General features: G+C 45.1%; 1 protein-coding gene across 1 annotated transcript in view; it reads right to left on the bottom strand.

Annotated features, from left to right (window-relative positions):
* Nucleotides 1-392: 392 nt before the first annotated feature.
* Nucleotides 393-27,895, bottom strand: part of OGN (osteoglycin) — a 515,507-nt gene continuing 488,004 nt past the window's right edge. Inside the window, exon 6 of the mRNA XM_040359589.1 lies at nucleotides 393-1,045. Coding sequence (XP_040215523.1) covers nucleotides 872-1,045 — 174 coding nt within the window. The 3' untranslated portion in view covers nucleotides 393-871. The remainder of the gene's footprint in view (nucleotides 1,046-27,895) is intronic.

Consider the following 27,895-nt stretch of genomic DNA (forward strand, 5'->3'; position numbering starts at 1 on the left):
CTTGTCTGCAGCCTTTTGGGACCCATCACAGGTCCCAGAAGGCTGCAGGACCATTTACGAAGCACAGAACGGCTCATGCATGTGCATTGAGAAGCCGGCTGTGAAACCGCAAGGAGTCACAGCCGGCTTCCTACACTAAAGATGCCTGGGCCAGGGACCCAATAACCGATGAAGAACTGGCTTGTGAGGGCTGTGCTGGATACTTGGACAGGTAAGTGTCCTTTTATTAAAAGTCAGCAGCTACAGTATTTGTAGCTGCTGACTTTAATTTTTTTGTTCCTAGGGTAAAGATCCTCTTTAACACACTGGACTGTTGCATATAATGAGACATTTCATATTTCATGGTTGACAAATGTTGCATATGCTTTTCAGAAATAAGACTCTTCAGTCTGTTTTTGTACATATTTTCACATTTGTTTACTTACTGATGCTTTACTATAGAAAATTAGGTGAACAGTAGGAAGAGAATGTTAAGTAAAGCTATACTTCAGTTACTTATATATGTGGAACTAAATACACTCTTAGTCATAATGGATCACATATGCTTTGCATTATTAACTGTAATGCAGTGTGTGAAGCTACAGTACTAATCATTCAAAAGTATATGGTAGATCAATCATATTTGTACGTGTGTGTAAGTGGTAATTGTATTAATAATTATTAAGTAAGTGGTGTATATCAATATCATGGATGTATTTGTAAGCTACAGTGTTACTTACAGTAAGTAAATGCAATCCCTATAAGAAAAAATCTACATTACTGGAACTTTTCAAAACATTTGCCACTGTAAAATAAAACATTCAGTTTGTAAACTGATATTTCTTTTAAGAAGTATAGGACAGTGTAAATTTATGGTGGTAATGGTCCCCCATTATTTAAAATATGAGCCATGGGGTAAAGTTCTGAGACAGGTGAAACTGTTCGGATATTTTCCCAGTATCACTGGATTTCCTTCCATTCTTACTTCATCCAGTCTGGTACGCAGATATCGGGTGTCATTTGATTTACAGAAGGTGTCATCTGTGATGGAAGTAATATTGTTATGCTGAAAGAATAAGAAAGGAATGTTATTAGGACTGACATTTTTACATGTCATTTTTTTTTTATCTTTAAAGTGGAGTTCCACCCATAAATATAACATTACATCAGTAGTTTTAAAAAAATGTCATTAGTCCTTTACAAATTTTTTTTTTTTTTTAGATGCCTTCAAAGTGTTGTTACTAGGCAGAATAGTTAATCTTCCCACTTCCTGCACCTAGGTGCTTAATGCTTCCTAACCTACACCGCACAGACTCCTGGGAATGTAGTGGGTGTAACTTTCCAGGAGTCTGTGCACTCCCCAGTCTCAAAGAATCATGTGACTTGGACAGCACAGGTGCTGAAACCTGATCTGACACTGCGTGTGCAGCACTGAGCATGTGCGATCTAGCTGAAATCCAGGAAGTCATACAGTCTGGCTTCATGATGCCCACACTCAATTTCTATTTTATAAAGTGTCTAAATGCTGTAACAACCTAACAACCTTGAAATTTTCCAAATTTTGTCGTGTTACAACCAAAAATGTAAATGTATTTTATTGGGATTTAATGTGATAGACAAACACAAAGTGTCACAACATTGTGAAGTGGAAGGAAAATGATTAATGGTTTTCCAAATTCTTTACAAATAAATACGTGAAAGGTGTGGGTGAATTTGTATTTAGCCCCCCTAAGGCCGGGTACACACGAGAGGATTTATCCGCGGAAACGGTCTGGGGGACCGTTTCCGCAGATAAATCCTCTGGCGGATTTTGATCTCATGGTTGTACTAACCATGAGATCAAAATCCCCGCGGAATTCCGTCCGCGGTGACGTGTCGCGCCGTCGCCGCGATGATGACGCGGCAACGTGCGCGACGCTGTCATATAAGGAAATCCACGCATGCGTCGAATCATTACGACGCATGCGGGGGATGAATTCGGACGGATTGATCCGGTGAGTCTGTACAGACCAGCGGATCAATCCGTTGGACTGGATTCCAGCGGATCGATTTCTTAGCATGTCAAGAAATTTTGATCCGCTGGAAATCCATCCCCGGGGACAAAAATCCGCGGAAACAGATCCGCTGGATCGTACACACCATGGCATCTATCCGCTGGAGGCGGTCCGCGGATCAATTCCAGCGGATCGATCCTCTCGTGTGTACGGGGCCTAAGTCAATACTTTGTAGAACCACCTTTTGCTGCAATTACAGCTGCAAGTCTTTTTGGGTACCAGCTTTGCACATCTAGAGAGTGAAATATTTGCCCATTCTTCTTTGCAAAATAGCTCAAGCTCTGTCAGATTGGATGGGAGGGTCTGTGAACAGCAATTTTCAAGTCTTGCCACAGATTCTCAATTGGATTTAGGTCTGGGCTTTGACTGGGCAATTCTAACACATGACTATGCTGTGATCTAAACCATTCTATTGTAGCTCTGGTTGTATGTTTAGGGTCGTTGTCCTGCTGAAAGGTGCACCTCCACCACAGTTTCAAGTCTTTTGCAGACTCTATTGCCTTGTACACACGATCGGAATTTCCGATGAAAAAAGTCTGATGGAATTTTTTCATCGGATATTCCGACTGTGTGTGGGCCCCATCTGACTTTTTTCAGTTGGAGTTTAGAAATAGAACATGTTTTATTTTTTTCCGATGGAAAAAATTCCTATCGGAAATTCCGATCGTCTGTGTGGAACTTTGACGGAGAAAAGACGCACGCATGCTCAGAAGAAATTAGTAGACAGGAGCGCTCGTTCTGGTAAAACTAGCATTCGTAATGGAGATGGCACATTCGTCATGCTGCAAATTATTGCATCGTTTAATGTAGCACATTCTTTTCTTCTTTCTAATGCTAGAATGTTATCTTTTTGCTGCTGATATTCACACAGAGTTCTGAAAACGTGTTTCTTGTGATCTCCATTCTTATGATCTACATTATTATCTTGTATTTTGTTACCTCAAGGAGGTTGTTTGGTGTCCCTTGGTAATTACACATTGTATTTATGAAATGTACCTGCCTAATCACAAACAAACTGTCCTTTTTATGAAAAACACATAGGCAAGTATTTTAAGTAAATCAAATATCCATTTATTCTGAGTAAACAAAATAAAGAGGAAGGGCAACAATGGAGAAATTGGTGGAATTTATGCAGCCTTTGGACCCCAAGGCAGGCATCAAGTGTATTGAAAATAAAATAAATTACTTGAGGAGTCCATATAATAGGGAGCACAATCTAGTCTCAAAATCACAGAAATCAGGAGCAGCAGCAGAAGACATATATGTACCCAGTAAAAAGAAAAGATAACCGCTCAGTAGTATTCAAAGAGCCTCCTCGCTGAAACCAAACCATGGGTGCCGGCAATGCAATGGTAATGCAAAAATACGAAGGGAACTTGGACAGCCACACTCCAAAAACTTTCTTTTTATTAAAATCGATCACAAAATAAACATGCCACAGCAAAAATTGGAACAAAAGCTAACGCGTTTCGCACTGTAGCTTCACTGCTTAGTCATAGCTAGTACACACACTTAATGAATATTGAGAATATATACTTCACCTCACTGGTCACATGATCAGCGGGATAATTGGAGAGCTAGTAAACAAGCAGTAAACCAGTGTCTCCTGTGAACCCAGGTGAATCAAGACATGTGATTGGAAAACCTCCCCCCTCCACACACACATACACTTCCTGCAAACCTATATATGTTATTTGTTTGGATGTTATGAACAAATAAATAGTGTGGTAATAAATGTGAATTGTGTCTTAATATGTTGTATGAATGTTTTAAATGAGCTTTTAAGTGTTGTGATGAAGTGATCTACGCAAATGTCATACAACATATTAAGACACAATTCACATTTATTACCACATTATTTATTTGTTCATAACATCCAAAAAAAACATATATAGGTTTGAAGGAAGTGTATGTGTGTGTGTGTGTGTGTGTGGGTTCACAGGAGACACTAGTTTACTAGTTTACTGCTCGTTTACTAGGTCTCCAATTATCATCATGTGACCAGTGAGGTGAAGTATATATTCTCAATATTCATTTGGTGTGTGTGTACTAGTTATGACTAAGCACTAGGGATGAGCTTCGAGTTCGAGTCGAACTCATGTTCGAGTCGAACATTGCCTGTTCGCCTGTTCGGCGAACAACGAACAATTAGGGGTGTTCGCGGCAAATTCGAAAAGCCGCGGAACACCCTGTTAAAGTCTATGGGAGAAATCTAAAGTGTTAATTTTAAAGGCTAATATGCAAGTTATTGTCCTAAAAAGTGTTTGGGGACCTAGGTCCTGTCCCAGGAAACATGTATCAATGCAAAAAAAAGTTTTAAAAACTGCCGTTTTTTCAGGAGCAGTGAATTTAATAATGCTAAAAGTGAAACAATAAAAGTGTAATATTACTTTAAATTTCGTACCTAGGGGGGGTGTAAAGTCAGCATGTGAAAAAGCGCATGTTTCCCGTACATAGAACTGTCCCTGCACAAAGTGTAATTTCTGAAAAAAATAAGGCATTTAAAACCGGCTTTGCGGCTCTAATGAATTGGCGGCTCTGGCAATTCAGAGATGATTCATTCATAAAAAATAAAAATAAAAAAGCTGGGGGTCCCCCCAAATTCCATTAACAGGCCCTTCAGGTCTGGTGTGGATTTTAAGGGGAACTCCACCCCAAATTAAAAAAAAAATGGCGTGGAGTTCCCCCCATAACCAGACCCTTATCCGAGCACATTAACCTGGCCGGCCGCAGAAAAGAGGGAGGGACAGAGTGCGGCCCCCCCTCTCCTGAACCGCACCAAGCCACATGCCCTCAACATGGGGAGGATGTCCCCATGTTGATGGGGACAAGGGCCTCATCCCCACAACCCTTGCCCGGTGGTTGTGGGGGTCTGCGGGCGGGGGGCTTATCAGAATCTGGAAGACCCCTTTAACAAAGGGGACCCCCAGATCCTGCCCCCCCTATGTGAATTGGTAATGGGGTACACTGTACCTCTACCATTTCACAAAGGAAGTGTAAATAGTTAAAAAAAACACAGACACTGTAGAAAAAAATCCTTTATTAATAAAAATAAATAAAAAATCCAGTGATGTGAATCCACTCTCGGCCCGGCCCCCCGCTCCAACATGGTCTTCTATCCAGCGATGGATGATCTCTCCAGCGACGGGTGATCAGCAGCCCGGTCCAGCGATGAGAAGATCCATCCGTCCAGAGCGCAGCAGGCAGCCCAGCGGAATGACGTGCTGGAGCTGTGACATTTCTTATATAGGGGAAGCGGCCACCCGTCACGTGACCCCGCCCCCTCTGACGCACCCTCGTACGTCACTGTGAAAGACCGGGAAATACTGGTGTTATTAATAATTTGATAACTATACTTGCATGTTGTTCCATGTGCTTTTATTGACTGGTTCTACATTTTTAAATAGCAACTTTCAGGTTAGTGGCCAAAGTATAATGCTCTGTACACACGATCACTTTTTGTGATGAAAAAAAAAGTAATTTTTTATCATGAAAAATAATTCATTTTTCCAACTTCATCATTTCAAATGATGTTGCCTACACACCATCGTTTTTGAAAAATTATGAACAAAGTGACGGCACTCTAAAGGGGAAGTTCTATTTGCCTTGAGGCTGCTTTTAGCTGGTTACTTGTTAGTAAAAGACGATTCATGCTTTTTTGTCTGTTACAGCGTGATGAATGTGCTTACTCCATTATGAATGGTAGTTTTGCCTCCCGTCTCAAAACTTGCTTCTGGGCATGTGCGGGTTTAAAACGTAATTTTTGCCCACACACGATCATTTTTTATGACACAAAAAATGACATTTTAAAAAATGACATATAAAATTCAAGCATGTTCGAATTTTGTTTTTGTCATTTTTCAGAAGACATAAAATGACATTTTGCCCACACACGATCATTTTAAATGAAATTTTTAAAAATGTCATTTTATTTCATCAAAAAAAGTGATCGTGTGTACAGGGCATTATAGTTTGTAGTAAACATTGTTTGTCCACAAAATACGATGTTTTGCGCAGATACAGGTAAACCACATTTGGTCATGCCTATTTGTATTAAAACAACGTTTATAAACATTGGGGTAGATTCACATACGCCGCCGTAATTTGAATTTCGCGCCCGCGTAGCGTTACGCCGATTCTCAAAGGCAAATAAAGTAGGAGCCTCTGGGTAAGGTACGTAAATACACATATTGGAAGTACCATCATCCTGAAATCATATAGAATATTTGGGGTCTGAGGTCCCCGAACTAGAGAACCAAGGGGGGAGGAATGGGCCAATTAGGACTATCGCCGTACAGGTACAAAAAGGAACAATTGAGGGTACATTTTAAAAGACAAAAGTACATTTTATTGAAAACATAGACAGACATGGTCACACAATTAAAATACTCATAACCTATGACAACACCATATTGAGGAACCCCCGATAAGGAGAAAGACACGATGGGTTGAGGGTTTTGACGGTCTCTACTAGTTTCGCGGAATATTCTGCTTCCTCAGGAGAAGTTCTAAAAATTATTAAACTGTCAATTATTAATTAAAATACATATACAATAACAAACATTATTTAAATGGGGAGGTATCGGGCTAGGCTGCTCACCTAGACAGGTCCCGCCAGGATGGAAACAGCGGGCGTAACCCTATAGGGTCCCATGCGGTAGCCGGGGTGGACACATGGAGGGAAAGTCCTGCTAGTCTGCTATGTATAATATAAAATATAAGTTAAAACTGCTGCGCTAGCCTGGTGCGAAGAAGGGAAGTGATTGTGGACACGCGTGAACAATAAAGAATTGTAAATAGTGGTGGAAGTGAGGTAGTGAGTGCAAAAGGGAAGAGGAACGAAAAGCGAAATGAGAGAAAGGAAGAAAAAGTGGGGAGGGAAAGGGAGGGGGGAGAGAGAAATGAAGAGGTGAACGGAAAAGGGGGAAAGGGGGGAAAAAGGGAAAGCGGGATGAGGGAAGGGGGGGATGACAAGAGGAGGGGAAGGAAGGGGGGGGAAGGGGGAAAAAAGGGGGGAACAAGGAAAAGGAGGGAAGAGGGACTTGGAGAAGAAGGGGGAAGAGAAGTGTGGGAAGGAAAGAAAACAAGGAAGAAGTAAGGGTAAGGAGATGGAAGGGGCAAAGTTAAGGGGTGAAATGGGCAGGGAAAAGAAAGGGGAGGGGGAGAAAAAGGGGGGGGATTTAAGGAGGGGGGTGGGGACAGAGAAGGAAGAAAGTAGAAAATAAGTGTGGGAAAGTTAGGGGTGTTGGTAGAACACAAAATAAGAAAGGGGATAAAATTGAATAATGATCCGTGTACCTTGGTAACACGATGGATGGTAAAATATAAGGGGATCCCGGGAGCAGGAGCCCAATGGTGGCACCTGTTGGGGTGCCTGTGAGTTCAACACAACATGTGTGGGTAGTGCAATTGTATGAAATAGGGGGGGGGCTGCCAAACAATGACCCATTGTAGCATCAGGGTGGTGATGCTCACATCTAATATCTAATATCTAGGAAGGGAAAATGGGTAGAAGGTGAAGTTGGTGGTAAGAAATAGTATCCGAAGGAGGACCAGGCTAGAAATTGAACAATATGGCACAATGCAATGAAAAGACCAAACGGGATGCTGACTATAGACTGGGTAAAGTCGCAGTAGTCCTGGGACCCGGCGTAGTGATCGCTGGGAACGGAGGAGTCCTATTTATGGGTCAGAGGCATAGTGCGCCTCTCCCATACTGACAGACGCTGTGTCGCAAGCGTCGTTGGTGAGCGCAATGCGTGTGACGTCACGATGGGCGTCCACATGGACTCCATGCGTGGAGGTCAGCAGCACGAATAGACGTGCTGGCTTGAACTTCTGTGGGAGGGGCACCGCTTCAGAGGAGAAGCCGTGGACCCCATCAAACCACAACCACGGCCACCGATTCTCAAAGGTAGTTACGCTGAAAAAATAGGCTTCCTCCACCGACGTAACTTAATTGCGGTGGCGTAGAATTGTGTGCAATATAACTTTGGCCGCTAGGGGCGCTTCCGTTGTTGTCGGCGTAGAATATGTTAATTTCCTAGATACGCCGATTCACAAACGTACGTGCGCCCCCGGCGGTAGTTTTTTACGTCGTTTGCGTAAAGGCTTTTTCTGCGTAAGGCTGCTCTTGCTATTAGGAGGCGCAGCCAATGTTAAGTATGGACGTCGTTCACGCTTCAAAATTTGAATTATTTACGTTGTTTGCGTAAGTTGTTTGCGAATAGGGCTGGACGTAATTTACGTTCACGTTGAAATTAAAATACGTTGCTACGCCGTACTTGGAAGCAATGCACACTGGGATATGTACACGGACGGCGCATGCGCCGTTCGGAAATCACGTCAATCACGTCAGGTCATCACATATTACCATAAAACACGCCCCCCTTCCCCATTTGAATTACGCATGCTTACGCCGGCCCCATTTACGCTACGCCGCCGCGACTTACGGAGCAAGTGCTTTGTGAATACTGCACTTGCTCCTGTAAGTTGCGGAGGCGTAGCTTAAATACACTACGCTGCGCCACCGTAAATTATAGCGTAGCTACCTGAATCTACCCCACTGTTGTCTAGATGTATTTGTAACTAGAATGTGAAATGCAAACTTGATTCAGTGTAAATGAGAGGACACTCAGCAGCTGGTTACACATCTGAACTCAGGAGCACTAGTGTGGGCCACCAGAACAACCTTTTTAGGGTGTCCCACACAGGTGCTCCAGTGGATTCTTGGGGTGTCTCCATGTGTGAAACTTGTCCCAAAAAAGGTAAAAGTATTCCATCTCTTGAAAAATAAAAATTAATGTCTTCATCTTGGAAAAATTGTACCCCACTTCCAAGCAATGTTTCATATTCCTATGGATGAAGTGTGTAAGATTGGCACCACAACAGGTCAGTGCCTGTCACCACAGATTCAGGGAATAAATGCATGCATTCATATTTCTAAGACATGTTTTTTTAACTTTTTTTTAGGTGATGTGCTGCTTGTTGAAGATTAATCTCCTCCTTTCTCAAGTGGCAGCGCCTCATGGTTATGAGTCGTGACATAGACATTATACGGCACAAACTCAATTGTTTTGACCAACAAATTAGAACATGATTGATGTGTTGGGGAGAGTCTAAAGTAAAGATCTTCGTAATGCCACCATTTAAGGTTTTTGTGGCCTAATTTCAAAATTTTGACTGTAATTTAACAAGCCAAATTTTGAAGATGCACACAGTGTGTCAACATGTGCTATCTCCCATCACGGGATCTCAATGTACGTGTTTTGAGGATGCACCCCTTCCTTGCAACTCAAGTAGGTAAGAGGAAAGGGTTGCACCCCCAAAACATGTCCATTGATCCCCCATGATGGGAGATGGCACATGTTGACATTTTGACGCACCGGGGGCCATATTCTTATAGATCTCCGGCAGCGTAACGTATGTCCTTTACGTTCCTCCGCCGCAAGTTTAACTGGCAAGTGCCTGATTCCCAAACCACTTACCACCCGCGCCACCCGCGCAAGCACTCCGAATTCAAATGATCCTGTTAGGGGGCGTGGATCATTTAAATTAGGCGCGCTCCCGCGCCGATCGTAATGCGCATGCTCCGCCGGGTAAATTACCCGACGTGCATTGCGCTAAATGACGTCTCATGGACGTCATTTGTTTTGACGGTAACGTAAATGGCGTCCATCGCCATTCACGGACGACTTACGCAAACGACGTTAAATTTTCAAATTTTGACGCGGGAACGACGGCCATACTTAACATTGAGTACGCCACCTAGGGGGCATGTATATCTTTACGCCGCGTATCGCTTACGGAAACAACGTAAAATCACTACGACGGCCAAGCGTACGTTAGAGAATCGGCGTGACTAGTCATTTGCATATTCTACGCTGACCGCAAAGGAAACGCCACCTAGCGGTCAGCGTAGATATTGCAGCCTAAGATACAACGGCACAGGCCGTCGTATCCTAGGCATGTTTAAGTGTATCTCAGTTTGAGAATACACTTAAACATAGGACGGCCTTAGAATCGGACTTACGTCGGCGTATCTGCTGATACGCCGGTGTAAATTCTTTGAGAATATGGCCCCCTGTGTGCATCTTCAAAATTTGGCTTGTTCAGGGGTGACATCACTCCATCTGCTGAAGGCAACAGCAACACATTTTTTAAACACTATATAATGTTTGGTATTGCCTTAAAGGTTGAACTTTGTGAGTTCCTTAGTTTTATATGTTTTATTGTTTGAAACATGCCTGTTTATGCAAAACAAAAAATGTATATTTAAAAAAAAAAAAGTTTGGAATTTTCTCAGAAATTTTATAACGCACATGTGAATGTGTACAGAGTAAAAATAGTTTTATACTCAACAATCTGTGGCTTCTTCTTTCTATGCTCAATACTATTTTTAAAAAGAAGTTGTTGGTGGGGCGTGGCCAAGACCGGCATGTGAGAGGACGCACTTCTCACAGCTCCTGCCTGATCCGACAATCGATCCTTCCCCGGCGTCTCTGATCCGGCTCTCTTCGACCCATCAGCTGGCTACCGAGTCCCTGCACCGCCCGGATCCACCCCCGGCCCTCTGTACTAGGGGAAAGACCCGCTGCGGAACGGCGGAGATGACGGGATCGGACATCCAAGATGGCGCTGCCGCGGCCCTCTCGCAGCGCACACCACGAGCTGACAAGGTTAAGGAAGGCACCGCCAGGAAACCACCAAAGACACAGGGTAAGGAGCAGCCGAGGGACATGCTCTTCTTTGCCCAAAAGCTCAAGGGCCCTGCTTGCACTGGGTCGGGGGGGTCGGCAGATGGCGGAGGTGGTGGAGGCCGTGCAGCACAGCTAGAGTGGGGACATGAGATGGAGGAAACACCCCATAGCTCCAGGGCAGAGACAGATGCTGATGCTCCCCCCCCTCAGATGATACACAAGATAATGTGGGGCAACCGACGCTGGCAGACATACTAAAGGCGGTGCAGGTGGGCAATGCTGACATGAAGGAGCAGTTTGGGGGCCTGAGAGAGGAAGTGTCCCTTCCTCGGCAGGACCTCCAAAAAGTCAGGGAGAGAGCAACCGCTGTTGAAAGCAGAGTGAGTGACCTGGAGGATAAGCTCCCACATATAGGTATGGCCCAAGACACGCTTAGCAGAGCTGAGGACACAGAAAACCGTTTACGCAGAAATAACGTTCGCATAGTTGGTCTCCCTGAGAAGACAGAGGGCAGAGACCCCACCATGTTTGTGGAGAACTGGCTCATAGAAGTGTTCGGGAGGGAAGTTTTCTCGCCATTTTTCACTGTGGAGAGAGCCCATAGAGTGCCGGGCCGACCCCTCCCACAAGGGGCCCCCCCCCGGTCGATGCTGGCCAAGCTTTTGCACTGCCGCGACAGAGAGGCGGTTCTCCGCTGCGCGCGGGAGCGAGGAAATGTTACCTTTAATGGGGTCAGAGTGTCGTTTTACCCGGACTTCTCGGCCGAGGTGCAGAGGAGCAGAGCAAGATTTGTTGAAGTCAAAAAACGCCTGAGGGCTCTACAGTTACCATATGCCATGCTCTACCCGGCCAAGTTGCGGGTAACCGCAGAGGGGCATGCGCAATTTTTTGAGTCCCCCAGGGAGGCTATGGCCTGGCTGGATCATAATGAACAGGCCCTGCGCCATCGCAGGGCTGATGTGGGAGGAGACTGACCATGTCATGAACTGTGACACACTGACTGTGCTTCTGCTATGGGAATGATACTTTCCTCACATTGTTGAGCTGTTGCTCTGACTTTTGAATTACCCTGTCTGCAGGTTCGGTTCTCTTTTGTTTTTTGTACCAGATGCCGGGGAAATTTCTTCACTTTTCCAAAGCGCTAGGAAACGAACTGTGACTGTATTATGCAAATGAATAGGACTTCAGCTGAAATGTTGAGAGGAGTAGTGGGCTTACGTTTGAGCCGGTTTGGAGTGCCTGATCTTGCCCTGTTGGCAATATGCCTGACCATGTTCGGGCTCCATCTGGGCCCTCCAGGGAACTGGGACGGCATGCCTGGATGGGACCTGCCTAAGCACCATTGCACTACTGTTTGGGGGCACCGTTGTGCCTGGTTATACTTTGAAGTACTCATTGTCCTACAGTCCAAGGGAGTATTGACTTCCCTAACGTTCTTTTCTCTTTTACTTTTTTTACTTTGGCCACCTGACACTTTGCTTCCGCGAAAGACTACCCGCATCGCCCCTCATGCCCGATTACTATTTTTGCTTTTGCAATGGAGGGCACCCCCCTGATCTCCTGGAATGTTAGGGGCATGAACTCCCCCCTGAAACGCACAATGATATTTACATGTATGAAGAAGTTTTACCCTGCTATCTTATGTTTTCAGGAAACGCATTTGACACATGATACCACAAGTTGTTTGAAATACTCATGGGTGGGCAGGGCTTACCATTCCACTCACACCTCCTTTTCTCGGGGTGTGAGTGTACTGGTACACAGGTCCCTGGATTACCAGGAATATGCCTCTAAAGTTGACCCAGAAGGGAGGTTTGTGTTTTTACATTGTCGGATGGGAATTTTGAACTGTATTTTGGCGTGTGTCTACATTCCTCCCCCATTTGACGCTCGGGTGTTGAGGCTCCTCTTGGAATTCCTGGAGGGTAGGCCTGACCTCCCGATGCTGCTTGTGGGGGACTTCAATAGCTGGTTGGACCCGGGGCTGGACAAACATCCGGCACCCGGGGCGAACCCTCATAGGGCCACCCCGTTGGCAAGGTTGTTACGGGAGGTGGGTTGGCTGGATGTGTGGAGACACCGAAACCCCACAGCTAGACAATTCTCATGTTTCACGAAGGCTCACGGGTCGTTATCTAGGATAGACCTGGCGGTGGGTAACTCTGCGATGCTCCCCTCGGTTTCGGACATTGCATACAGACCTAGATGTATTTCGGACCACTCTTACATGGTAATAACACTTGTGGTGTCCCATCCATCTGCGCTTCCCAGAGCGCCCTGGAAGTTCAATGCCTTTTGGCTTCAGCTATTTAGTGCCCCGGAGGAACTAGAGGGGAGCATCCGGAGGTTTTTTACAGACCAGCCAGACCCAGAATCTATCCTTACTGAATGGGAATCCTTTAAACTGTACCTTAAACGTCTGCTCAGTGGGGAGGTCAATAAGCTTAAGAGGCGCTCGGAAGCTCTCAGGGAGGCTCTGGAGATGCAGGTCCACACACTAGAGACTAAGTATGTCCAGGACCCCACTGAGACGGCTAAAGGGGCGTGGCAGTCGGCTCAATCTGCGTATGAGCACCTGCTCGCCTCCACGGCCGAAAAAAAACGTTTCTTCACCAAAACTGCATTCTTTGAGGAGGGAGAGACGACGGGCCGTCTCCTGGCTAGGATAGCGAATTCTGAACAGAAGTCCCCGGCTATTGGGACACTGCGGACCGCAGCTGGGCGACTGGTTCAATCTCCCGACCTTATCATACAGACACTAGCGGATTTTTATGAACAGCTGTATCACCCGGCTTCGACCTATAGCACTGAGGAACTGTCCGTCTAACTGGACGGAATAGCATTTCAGCGTCTATCCCTTTCCCAGAGCTCGGAGCTGGACTCTCCCTTGATTCTAAAAGAATTACAGGAGGCAGTGGCGGCCTTCCCCAACTGTAAAGCCCCAGGGGGTGATGGAATCCCCATGGAGATTTATAAACAATACTCTGAGATCTTACTGCCCAGGCTACTGAGGGTATTTAATGCTGCAAGGGAGATTAGTGCCCTCCCATCCTCCATGGCTAAGGCACACATTGTACTAATCCTTACACCGGGCAAGGACCCAGTGGATCCGGCCTCATACAGGCCGATCTCACTACTCCAGTCTGATATCAAACTCCTTGCGAAGGTGCTGGCCCTCAGGTTAAATAAGGTGATCACCTCAGACGTACACCCGGATCAGGCGGGATTTATGCCCAACAAATCTACGGCCATAAACCTCAGAAGGCTATTTCTTAACATGCAGTCCAGGGCAGATAATGTGGGGAGGAGAGCTCTGCTGTCGCTCGACGCTATGAAGGCCTTCGATAGCGTGGAGTGGCCGTATCTCTGGGGGGTGCTGCGGCGATTCGGATTCGGTGAGGTGTTTATCTCCTGGGTGCGGTTGCTGTACCATCTCCCCCAGGCGGCTATCAGAGAGGCTGGCAGAGTGTCTGTGTCATTTGCTCTGGGCTGGGGTACGCGGCAGGGGTGCCCACTGTCCCCCCTGCTGTTTGCCCTAGCAATAGAGCCACTGGCGAGTCAGATTAGGAACCATAGGGGTATCACCGGCTTCTGCTATGGAGACAGACAGGAGAAGGTGATGCTGTACGCAGATGACACAATGATCCTGCTGGGTGATACTGAGCAATCCCTGAGCATGACAATGGAAACGGTAGTCAAATTTGGGGAGTTTTCGGGCCTAAAAATAAACTGGTCTAAGTCTGCTTTGATGCCCCTGGATGACACCCAGCTGCAACATGGAGACACTGTGGGTGGTATCCCGGTGGCCACCACCTTTAAATACCTAGGAATACAAGTGAGGCCGCGTATTGGGGAATATGGCTCGCTGAACATCTCCCCGCTGCTGGCTAGATTTCGCTCCCGGGCCAAGACGTGGAATGCTTTGTGTATGTCAGTTGCGGGCAAAGTGAATCTGATTAAGATGATTCTCATGCCTCAACTGCTCTACATGCTGCACAACTCCCCGGTGGTTATTCCCCTTAAGACCTTTAGGATAGTTAATACCATCTTTCGAGAACTGATCTGGAAGAACCGCCCACCCAGGATAAAATTAGAGCACCTGCAGCGCCCCAAGGAGGAGGGGGGGCTTGCCCTGCCGAATCCTTGGCTGTATTATCTGGCGTCGCAACTGCAGCATTTGATAGGTACCATGGTTCCAGAAGGGGGGCAGTCAGACAGGGTTCCCAGCGCCTCTGAGCATATTATGCTTAGGACGGTGGGAGGAGCGTCGATCCCGACAGCACTAGAGTCCTTGGCCTTTGAAAGACCCCATAAAAGCTTCCCCACCTATAGCCTAATACAGAAGATATGGAACAAAACCAAGTATTTACAAGGGGCCTCGGGGGTCACCGAGTTTAGCTCTATTTGGGCAAATGAATCGTATCCTGAACTAGCCAAACTGCAACAAGGGGAAAGGTGGAAGAGGTATGGGATCCGCTATTTATCACAGATTTTGGGCAATGGTGGCTTATTGTCTTTTGAAACACTGAGGGAGACATACCAGCTGCCAGCGAGCATGTTCTTCTACTACATGCAGCTTAGGCATGCATTTGTCGCCCAATCCAGGGCCTCGGAGTGGCATGTGGAATCCCTTCCAATCCTCTCCCAGCTCAAGAGCGCAGAGACGTCTAAGGGGTTTATATCCCAGAGCTATAATATACTGCTTTGCAGGTACCTTAAAAAACACCCTCTGACAGTTAGGAGGAAGTGGGAAGTGGATGTAGGCCCCCTGGAAGAGGAGCAGTGGGAGGAGGCCCTGCAGTCAGTTACCAGCTGCTCCCTAAATGTGACACAGCGACTTACACAACTGTATACACTCCTAAGAGTATACTATACGCCCCACAGATTACATCTTATGGGTGTGCGGCCCACACCGACATGTGCAAGATGTAAAAGAGATCATGGGGATTTGATACACATGCTCTGGCGCTGCCCCAAGTTGCACATCTACTGGGCGGGAGTGACAGACACACTAAACACAGTGTTCCAGGTCTCGATCCCATTAGACCCTAAGCAGTGCCTCCTGAATCTTCTGGACGAGCTGGAGTGGGAACCCCACACTAGAGAGGCCATCACCAGGGCACTGTTCATGGCTAGGAAACTAATTATGCTGCACTGGATATCCGAGGAGCCCCCCACGGTTAGGGAATGGATAACTGCACTTGGTAGCACGTTAAGGATGGAAAAGGTTATATACCAGCATAGGGGTTGCTCCGGAAAATTTGAACGGCTATGGGATTCGTGGCTATGAACACCGGGGCTAGCCCCCGATGACCTGGTCATGGACAGAATCCTGGGCTAGTGGGACAGGAGGGGGTGTGAGGGCGGCATGCGGTCTACGGGTCCTGTCAGTATGTTATTTTCTATTTACATTTGCTAATGTTTTATACATGGCCATGTATGGGTCTGTTTTATTGTTTATGAATACGGTACTTTGGACTGTAAGTGACAAATTTATGATCAATAAACTTGTTTTTGGATTAAAAAAAAAAAGAAGTTGTTGTTTACAGTGGCAATGGTGGTTATTTACTAAAGACAAATCCACTTGGCAGTTAAAGTGCACTAGGAGAACCTGGGAGACAGATAAAAGAAACAAGCAATAATGACAAATCTAGATTTTCACAGAAGATAAATTATTTTATTGTTTCAAAAAAAAATCTGAGATTGTCTGACATAGCAATGGCCGCCCTACCCGTAAAGTACCCTACATATTTATCCCGCACTTCACGGGTGCTTTGGGGGGCCAAGCCAATACGGCCAGTATCCAGGCCCGTCATGGGATTGTCAGAAAGTCCGGCCTCAGGCCCAACAGTTGAGAGATAATTTGCAGAATTTATCCTTAAGTTATGCAGGATGCAGCAGGAGAAAACAATATGATACATTTTGTAGTCCGCCCTAGGCGGAACCGGCTGGCCATTATCCCGAAGGCATTCTCAACAACCCTTCGGGCTCTGGCCAGCCGGTAATTAAAAACCCTCCTCTCCGGGGTGAGGGTCCTCAGGGGAAATGGCCTCATCAGGTGTGGTCCCAGTCCAAAAGCCTCTTCAGCAATAAAAACAAACGGAAGTCCCTCCACGTTGTTTTCATCAGGTGGCAGTGTCAGGCCACCAGTCTGGAGACGTTGGGCAAATTCCATCTGTGCGAACACACCACCATCCGACATCCGGCCATTCTTTACGACGTCCACATACATACATAAATTCATATTGTGCCGATACCACCGCCATCATCACAATACTATTAAAACCCTTATAGTTAAAATAATACGACCCCGAACGGGGTGGTGGCACAATGTGGACGTGCTTCCCATCTATTGCCCCTGCACAGTTGGGGAAGTCCCACCGCTGGGCAAACTGGGATGCCACATTCTGCCATTCCTGAGGCGTGAAAGGAAACAGTGGAGTCAAACCAGAAAAATAAATTAGTACTTTTGCACATAACATTGCAAGCAGATTACACAAAAACATTCTTGGCTAACATCAGTATAACATTAATTAAAGGAGTATATAGTAGGCCCAATTATCATAATCCTCATACCCTCTGTGGCCCATTGTAAAAAATTTAGGGGGCAGATCCACAAAGCACTTACGCCGGCGTATCTCGAGATGCGCGGTGTAAGTGTAAATTTGCGCCGGCATATCTATGCGCCGTATCCCCAAAACGAGATACGCCTGAGAACTAGGTTTTTCTGACCGACGTAATTTTTCTACACCGGCGCATCATGGGCGCAAAAATACGCTGGATGCACCATTGTTTTGCTATGCAAATGAGGGAGATATGGCGATCCACAAAAGTACGTTTGGCCGGCGCAGGCTACGCGCTGTGCGCGTAAGCTGTACGTCCGGTCTAAAGTTACCCCTCTTCTCCAATAACACTTATTGGCCCTGGGCCCTCTGGGGATAACTAGAGCTAAGACTCATATAAGGTATTTCTTTTTTTTTTCTCTTTAACACCTTTCCTAACTTACTCAACTGACACCCAAATAGGGTTCAGTAGACATCCCCCCTCTACTTTCTCTTTTCACTTAACCCCATCACTCCTATCCCCCCCTCCCCCCCCCCTTTTTTTTTTGCTAAAGATAGTGCCAAACCAATACCAAAATGTCGTACTCTTTCCTAGGTAAATCACCTACAATAATTTCACACAATGTAAATGGACTCAACATCCCAGAGAAGAGATCCAAACTGCTCAAAGAACTCAGAAAGGTAAAACCGTCAATTGGATACATCCAGGAAACACACTTCAAAGGACAAAACATACCTAAAATCACAGACAATCTTTACACCGTGGTCAATCATGCAAACGAATCCGCTAGCCAAAACGAAGGGGGTAGCTATACTTATATATAAAAATGCACCATTTGAACTTAAATAACGACTGGTTGACCTGAAGGCAGGTTTATTTTTCTAAAAGGCACATGGGAAGGTTCGCCAAATGTGTACTTTCCGAACAAGGCACACATAACATTCTGCAACAAGATAGTCAACGAACTGAAGTGGTTCACAGAAGGTTGTATATTGTTAGGTGGGGACTTCAACACCCCCCTGTCCCCATTACAAGAGAAGAAAAAAATGCGCTGCAATAAACGGGGCACTCATTTGAAAAATGTAGAATGTGCCATCTCCAAAACAAACGCAAGTTTTACCAGAACGAGCGCTCCTGTCCCCTAATTTAGTCTGAGCATGTGTGGATTTTTAACCGATGGTTGTGCCTACTAACGATCGGTTTTGACGTATTTAAAGCAAGTTGGCTTTTTTTTAACCAATGGTTAACCACTTCCCTACCGCGTCATTGTGAAATGACGGCGGCAGGAACCCCTCCTCGATTCGGGTGGACGTCATGTGACGTCCTGGGCTTTGTGGGGGGATATCTGAATGATGCCTGCAGCTAGAGGCATCATTCAGATATCGTTCTCTTCTGCCGGCGATTCTGCACAACGTAAGAACGATCATAGCAGCGATTCCACCGCTAGATCGTTCTTACAGGCGGCGGGAGGGGACACCCCCCCTCCCGCCGCCATCCGGTGCTTCTCCGGGCTCTCCCGTGCCATCGGGGGCCCGGAGAACAAATCGTCCGGCGCTGGCAGGAAGCATAGAGATGATAGAGCATAGAGATGAAAAGTGATAATAAAAAAAAAAAAAAAAAAAAAAAAAGTGTTAAAAAAGAAATAAATATGTAAAAAAAAAAAAAGAAATAAAAAATATTTTTTTTAACGCCCCTGTCCCCGGTAGCTCGCGCGCAGAAGCTAACGCACACGCAAGTCCCGCCGACATATGTAAACGCTGTTTAAACCACATATGTGAGGTATCGCCGCGTGCGTTAGAGTGCCAGCAACAATTCTAGCACTAGATCTCCTCTGTAAATCTAAACTGGTAACCTGTAAAAAATTTCAAAGCGTTGCCTATGAAGATTTTTAAGTACCGAAGTTTGGCGCCATTCCATGAGTGTGCAAAATTTTAAAGCGTGACATGTTAGGTATCTATTTACTCGGTGTAACATCATATCAAAAAATTATGATTTGTACATGTAGGAGAGAAGTGCCAGAATAGGCCTGGTATGGATGTGTGTATAACATCCCGGTATGGAAGTGGTTAAATAACCTATGGGGCCCACACACAAACGGTTTTGACCAATGAAAACGGTCTATCAGACCGTTGTCCTCTGGTTAACCGATCGTGTGTACGAGGCCTTAAATTTAACCCTCCCAAGAGTTCAACTTTCAATTGGAGACTTAATGCTGCCCTGCTGACAGATCAATTTATCCGTAATGAGGTCCAGGACTCCATTAAGACATATTTTCTAAATAATGTAGACTCTGACACAAATCCCCTTAACAACTGGGAAGCCCAGAAAAGTGTGATCAGAGGTGAATTTATTAAGTGGGGTGCTAGAAAGAAAAAAGATAGAGAAAAAGAAATTGCGCAATTAGCCAGCACGATAGCTAAATTAGAACTACAACACAAACAAAGCCTTTCTTCCAAGGTGGCTAATGAACTCACTCACAATAGAAATACCTTGAAACAATTATTGAATTTGCAAACCCAAAAATCCCTTTTATCAAGAAAAGTATATTTTACAAACACGGTGACAAGAGCGGAAAGCAACTAGCCAGAGCCCTGAAAGGTGCCACAATGGCAAACCATATTCATGCTATCCGCAACAAGCAAGGTACGCTCGAATACAAGCCAGACCAAATAGGGCCTTCAAAAGTATAATAGGTAGTCAACAAGTTAGATGTGTAATTTATGCTCCTAGAACACCTGATGGCAATAAAAAATAAATCTTAATTTTGCAAAGAATTGTGGGAAAAAATGACAACATCAAAAACCTCACCATGCATCTTACTAAATACCTTGGAATGTCTGCCTTCAAAAAAGGGGTCATTTGGGGGGTATTTGTACTTTCCTGGCTTGTTTGGGTCGCAAGATAGGCCAACAGTGTATCAGGTGTGATAATTTTTTTATGATTTGCACCACAGCTTGTGGACTCTCTAACTTTCACAAAGACCAAATAATATCAACTAATTTGGGTTATTTTTACCAAAGATATGTAGCGGTATAAATTGTGGCCAAAATGTATGAAGAAAAATTTATAATTTGCAAAATTTTATAGCATACATTTTTAAAAAAAATTCCATCTTTTTTCATTTATAGCGCAAAAAATAAAAATGATCAAATACCACCAAAAGAAAGCTCTGTATGAAGAAAGGACAAAATATGTATTTGGGTACAGTATTATATGACTGAGTAATTGTCATTCAAAGTGTGAGAGCACTGAAAGCTGAAAATTGGTCCGGGTACAAAGGGGGTTTAAGTGCCCAATAAGCAAGTGGTTAATGAACAAATAGCATCACAAAGGCCAAGGAACACACCAAGCAGGGTTAGGTTATAAAAAAAAATATCCCAAGCTTTGAACATCTCATGAAGCACTGTTCAATCCATCATCCAAAAATGGAAAGAGTATGGCACAACTGCAAACCTACCAAGAAATGAACATTTACCTAAACTGACAGGCTGGACAAGGAGAGTATTAGTCAGAGAAGCAGAGAACCCCCTTCGTACCCGGACCAATTTTCAGCTTTCAGTGCTCTCACACTTTGAATGACAATTACTCAGTCATATAATACTGTACCCAAATACATTGTTTGCCTTTTTTTCATACAGAGCTTTCTTTTGGTGGTATTTGATCACCTCTGTATTTTTTTATTTTTTGCGCTATAAATGAAAAAAGATGGAACATTTTTAAAAAATGTATGCGATAAAATTTTGCAAATTATAAATTTTTCTTCATACATTTTGCCCACAATTTATACCGCTACATATCTTTGGTAAAAATAACCCAAATTAGTTGATATTATTTGGTCTTTGTGAAAGTTAGAGAGTCCACAAGCTGTGGTGCAAATCATAAAAAAATTATCACACCTGATGTACTGCTGGCCTATCTTGCGACCCAAACAAGCCAGGAAAGTACAAACCCCCCCTTAAAATGACCCCTTTTTTGAAGGTAGACATTCCAAGGTATTTAGTAAGATGCATGGTGAGGTTTTTGATGTTGTAATTTTTTCCCACAATTCTTTGCAAAATTAAGATTTATTTTTTATTGCCCGCCCCCCCCCCACAAAATTGTCATTGTAATAGATTATTTCTCTCTGGCATGTGTATACCACACAAAATACATTCTGCTACTCCTCCTGAGTATGGCGATACCACGTGTGGGACTTTTTCACAGCCTAGCCACATACAAAGGCCCAATATGCAGGGAGCACCATCAGGTGTTCTAGGAGCATAAATTACACATCTAACTTGTTGACTACCTATTATACTTTTGAAGGCCCTGGAGCACCAGGACAATAGAAACGCCCACAAAGTGACCCCATTTTGGAAAGCTAACACCCCAACATATAATCTATGAGGCATATTGAGTCTTTTGAAAGGTTCTTTTTTTTCCAGAAGTTATTGGAAAAAAAATTTTTTACGCAAAGTTGTCCATTTATAAGATATTGCCAACACATAGCATATACATAGCAAAAATTACACCCCAAAATACATTCTGCTACTCCTTCTGAGTATGGCGATACCACATGTGTGAGACTTTTACACAGCCTGGCCACATACAGAGGCCCCACATGCAAGGAACACCATCAGATGTTCTAGGGACACATAGCATGCACATACCAAGAATTACACCCCAAAATACATTATGTTGAGCAAAGGGTCAACAAAAGATTACCTGTGGTTTTAGTAGCGCAGTTGTCCACAGAAGGATAGCACTGGTCTAGGCAGCAGGCAGGGACTTGGTCAGCAAAAGCGAACGCAATTGTCCAGGCAACAGGCAGGGATACTGTCCATAGTCAGTACAGGCAGCAGGCAGGCATACTGTCCATATACAGTCCAGGGTCAGTGCAGGCAGAGATTGTCAGCAGTGCCAAAATATCGGTCCTGGTAGTAAGCAGGTCTATGTGGTGTGGTCAGTTCATGCGACAGGCAGAGGCATGATGGCATAGGTCCTACAGGCAGCAGGCAGAAGTAAGGCCTCGTTCAGGACAGAATAGGGACAGGGGTAGAGGCTTCCACACCCAAATCTCTTTGAAGCCTCCGAGTCTCCAGACCCTAATATAGGAATGAGAAAACAAAAACAATTGTTTTCTTCATCCAGGAAAACAATTCTGAAGCCCCTCACATATGTGAGACCCCTGTGCTATGAATCCCACTAGTCCACTGGCAGGGTAAAAGATCAGTCCAAGAGGCAGGCAAAAAGCATGGTCAAACAGTCCAGGGTCAGTTCCATATACGGCAGAGGTATAAACAGAATCGGTAGGCAGAAGCGTGGTCGAATATCAAGCCAGGGTCAGTTACAGAGCAAACAGAGGCATAAGGGGTGTGAAGGTAAATGGCAGAAAGTGAGGGTTATGTTTACCATACTTTCGATAATAATTTAGTGAGGTATGTTAAAGGCGGAAACAGCCAACTACGCAGAGGCCTGGTTGGGAAGGACATTGGGCACAATGATAAGTGGTGTCTCTTCTCACTCCTCCTCTGGAGCACATCCAGCATTTTTTCTGACATTTTTGGCCTGTTGGTCTGGAGGGATTTTATCTGGAAAGTGGCGCTCAGAGAGTCGGCTAATCACATCGGATCGAATGTTTACTGGTGGGCTGTTCGGGTATATAAGGGCAGTGGTGATTTCCTCCTGGTAGAAAAGGAAGGATCTGGATCTTTCAGTGGAGTTCCGATAGATTACATAGGTGTTGTACATGGCCAAATTAATCAAATAAATTGAAACTTTTTTATACCACTGGTATGTTCGTCTTGTGGAAAGGTAGGGTTCGAACATTTGGTCGTTAAAGTCGACACCCCCCATGAACTTATTGTATTTGTGGATACAGGTTGGTTTTTGGATTCGCCCATTCCTCCTGGTGATCTCAACAAATGTATTGTTGTGGATGGAAGAAAGCACGTAGACATCCCTTCTTTCCCTCCACTTCACAGACAGAATTTCCTCATTCCATAAACTCGCCGTCTCCCCTCTTCTAAATTTCTTGTTGACGAGGCTTTGAGGAAAGCCCTTCCAGTTTGTCTGTACGCTGCCGCATGCTGGAGTGTTCTTTCTGTGATGGTTTCGGAACATTGTATACAAATTGTCCACATACAAGTGGTAGCCTTTCTCCAGGAGTGGGTTTATGAGTTCCCAAACGACTTTCCCGCTGGTTCCTATGTAGTCTGGGCAATTAGGGGGTGCAGCTGGGTGTCCTTCCCTTCATATACAATAAAGGCATACGTATACCCTGTGGCTCGGTCGCACAATTTATAGAGCTTCACCCCATAGCGGGCCCTTTTGGTGGGAATAAATTGTTTTATGCCCAGCCTGCCAGAAAATTTGATAAAGGGACTCATCCACGCATATGTGTTGGTCTGAGGTAAACAAATTGGGGGAAGAATTCAGAAAAATAATTTAGTAGTGGCCGAATTTTATAAAGCTTATCAAAATTTGGGTCATTTTGGGGAGGGCACTGGGTATTGTGATTGTAGTGTAGGAATCTCATAATCATGAGAGATCTGGTTTTGGGCATTGCTGAGGAAAAGATGGGCATGTGGTAGATGGGGCGGGATGACCAATATGAACGTATTTGATTTTTTCTGTTTAGTCCCATACAGAATGTGAGGCCCAATTTTTTTTTAAACTCCTCCATCGTTAGGGCTCTCCACTCGTAGGGACGGGCATAATAAGATGTTGGGTTACTTGCTATAAATTGTTGTGCATAAAGGTTGCACTGGGCCACAATTGATGCAAGCATGTCCTCAGTAAAAATGTAATTGAAAAAGTAAATCGAGGTAACATTTTCTGTGTCCACCTGGACTCCTGGCTGGGCAGTGAAAGGGGGAATGTTGGCTTCTCCTGAATTAGGAGGAAGCCACAAGGAGTTCTGAAGGGAATAGGGAAGGCTGGCATGGGATCTAACCCCTTTGGGACTGAGGTGACACCCCACTGGTACGTGACCTTGCTTGCGGAGGTACTGCGGTGCTGGTGGATGGCACTGCGGTGCTGGTGGATGGCACTGCCTCCTCTGCAGAACACCTTCGTATGGCAGGCGGACCCTCCTCCTCCTCATCTGAGGTTGTCAGTGATCCACTGCTTAGTATAGGCTTGTAGTCAACGTCAGACTCAGAATCTGAATTTGCAGAGGAATCTGAAGCGGAGAGCTCCCCCGTTGCTCCCGTCGGCCACAAGAATTTTGTACGCCTCCTCGGCTGAAAATGACCTTATAGCCATTGTTGGTGATGACACTAATACGTTGCACTAGTGACGCTAATAAAAGATGGCACGTGGCACTGACAGGTGGCACTGATGACAGATGATATTGACAGGTTGCACTGATGGCAGATGGCACTGACAGGTTGCACTGATGGCAGATGGCACTGACAGGTGGCACTGATGGCAGATGGCACTGACAGGTGGCACTGACAGATGGCACTGACGGGTGGAAACTGATGGCAGATGGCACTGGCAGATGGAACTGGCAGGTGACACAGATGGCACTGACAGATGGCACTGGCAGATGGGACTGGCAGATGGCACTGATGGCAGATGGCACTGGCAGATGCACTGGCAGGTGGCACTGATGGCAGATGGCACTGGCAGATGGCACTGGCAGGGACTGTGGGCACTGTGTAACCTTTTTTTTTACACTCACTGTAGCTGCAGCACACACATATTGCTCTCTCTCCTCACATGCTGTCTCTGCGTGAGGAGAGAAATCCGGCAATGAGAGATGATCTCATATGTTTACATTTGAGATCATTTCTCATTGGAGAGTAAAATCGAGTGCTAAATGGCCTCTGTGATTGGCTATTCAGTGCGATCTGTGATTGTGGACATGGCCAACACAGATTTTCCCTGATGCGCGCTCGCGGGGGCGCGTGGGGAGGGGGAAAACAAATGGACGTCCAGGGACATCTACCCCGCAGTTCAGGTCCGTTCTGCGGCCGTCTTTCGGCAATAGTGCGGATTTGAAGTGGTTAAGCGTCATTAACAAACCTCTGAGGGCTTCGCAGAACATCTGTATTTATAATGAGAATAGATTAAACACAGGTGGACTCTTTTTACTAATTAGGTGACTTCTGAAGCCAATTGGTTCCACTATACTACAAATGCACGCCACGCTTTTCAGAAACAGTAAAACCTTGGCTTGAGAGTAACTTGGTTTGAGAGCGTTTTGCAAGACAAGCTAATTTTAAAAAAAAAAATTTGACTTGATATACAAGCAATGTCTTGATATAAGAGTAGCATCATGTCACAACTGAGTATAAAAAAGAAGAGAGGCACCTCTAAATGTAGCAATATGGCTACATTTATTGAAGGCACAATGTAACGATATGGCCCGTGGGACCCAGAGGCGCTTGAAGGATACGGGGTACTCCTGTGTCCGCTTCACCAATGACTCTTGGGTCTAGGGTCATCCTATGTCCACTAGGGGCATAGGATGACTGAGAAATCACATCTTGAATTACATGAGATGAGACAGTAAGGAAAATTCATAATGTATTGCAGGATATCTTGAAATATTACAGGTAGTTAATTCTGACCCCAACAGGTCAATAGGAGAGTGATTTATTCAATGTGAGGACACATACTGTTAAGATGTTAATTGATGTTAATCACCTCCAGCTACCTGGCTGTAGTGATGAAAGCTTGCTGTGATTACATTCTATTGTCTATTGTGTTAATTAAGTCTGGCTTCTAAGATATTTCATGGTGCTATGCTAACTAACCCGGTATTGTGTGAAAGTTCTATTGATGCTAATATGTGTTGTGAATTAACACAATCTAAAAGGTCAGATGTCTGACTTATGTTCACTAAAGGAATGTGGATTGTGAAGCAGGTGAGAATAGCTTATCGCAGAGTCAGAAAGTCTAAGATGTGGATTGAGGGGGACTCGTTAAGCACCCATTGTGTGATATTGTGGGTGGAGTGTGTCATTTGATTACTGCAGCATGCTTTGTAACTGTATTAGTAACCTGAGTTTACCATTAAAGTCATTCTGTTTGGAACCAGAGAACAGAACTGTGTCTCTTTATTCTGGGGAAAATCCAATGGGTCCTGTCTGCTGGATTGTGGAGTGTGGAGAAGCTGTCTTGGGTTGGTGGAATGGAATATCGTAACGGCGTTAACCCCTGACCGTTACACACAACATTTAGAAACTCACATTGATTGATGATTAAAATATGCACATCTAAGTATGCAGGCATCCAGGGTAAAGCTGTCCACATAGACCATTCTCCTCTCCACCATTGATGTCGTCCCTTCCACTAGCGGTTCAAGCTTCGCTTTCAGATCGCTCTAGATTCGCTTTACCCTGGATGCCTGCATATGCCTCTTTTAATCATCAACCATGTGAGGTGCTAAATGCTGTACCTTCATTAAATGTAACCATATTGCTACACTTACACTATTTTATACTCTGTAGCTCCTGCTGGATTTTGCTTCTAATCCCTTTGGGGAGGCAGCCATTTGTGGACATTTAGTGGTTACACAACCACAACGTTGCTATAATCTTTTTATGTGGATTATAAACTGAAAGACTTATGAATAAATGGTTGTGGAACAAATCATTTGAGTTTCCATTATTTCTTATGGGAAAAGTTGCTTTGATATACAAGTGCTTTGGATTACAAGCATGCTTCTGGAACGAATTATGCTCGCAACCCAAGGTTTTACTGTATTTATTTATAAACCAGAGGGACTGGAAGTAGCGTGACCAAGTACTTGGTCACGCTAGATCCAGTCCCTCTGGTTGTCTCCCTTTGACAGTGGAGTGTGCACGCCAAACCATGAGTGAGAGCCTGAAGCGTGCACGGTGTCATATACATCGTTTGACGATGCTGTGTTTTGGGTAAGCCGCTACGGTAAGGGCGCTCTTATGGCAAAAACCAGTATTGAGTCGGTATTTTTGCTTGCTACTGGTTCACCTGCGCAGCACTAATCTGTTAGGCTGCAGATGGTTGGAGGCCTTTTATGTGGATTGTTGCCTCCCTATGGGCTGCTCTGTCTCTTGCGCTTATTTGAGACCTTTAGTTCTTTTGTAGAATGGGTAGTGCGGGACGTGGCGGGGGTCAATTCCGTGATTCATTTCCTGGACGATTTTTTCCTGTGTTGGCCCATCTTCTAATTTATGTGGTGTGTTGCACGATACAGTACAGCACATAGCAGAGCTGCTGGGAAACACAAGATTCAGCTTCGCAAGCTACAGTCGCTCCTCTGTAAGCTTATTTTTGCATGCCATATTATGCCAATGGGGAGAGTTTTTTGTCGCCGGCTGTTTGCCGCCACGGCTGGGGGAAAATCACCCAGTCGTTTTGTTTGGCTGTCAAGGGAACACAAGGCAGATCTGCGGGTGTGGCATAAATTCTTGAGCAACTTTAATGGCCGGTCCATCTGGATGGATGGGCCAGTCAGCAACTATGATCTGGAGCTTTTCACGGATGCAGCTGGATCCACTGGATATGGAGCATTCTTGGAGGGTCGGTGGAGTGCACAGCACTGGCCTGCGGAATGGCGAGAGGCGGGATTCCTAAAGAATTTGGTGCTGTGGGCCTATCACTTTTGATATCTTACCATCATTGTTC

The sequence above is a fragment of the Rana temporaria genome, chromosome 7 (assembly GCF_905171775.1).
Source record: "Rana temporaria chromosome 7, aRanTem1.1, whole genome shotgun sequence".
Taxonomy (NCBI): Eukaryota; Metazoa; Chordata; class Amphibia; order Anura; family Ranidae; genus Rana; species Rana temporaria.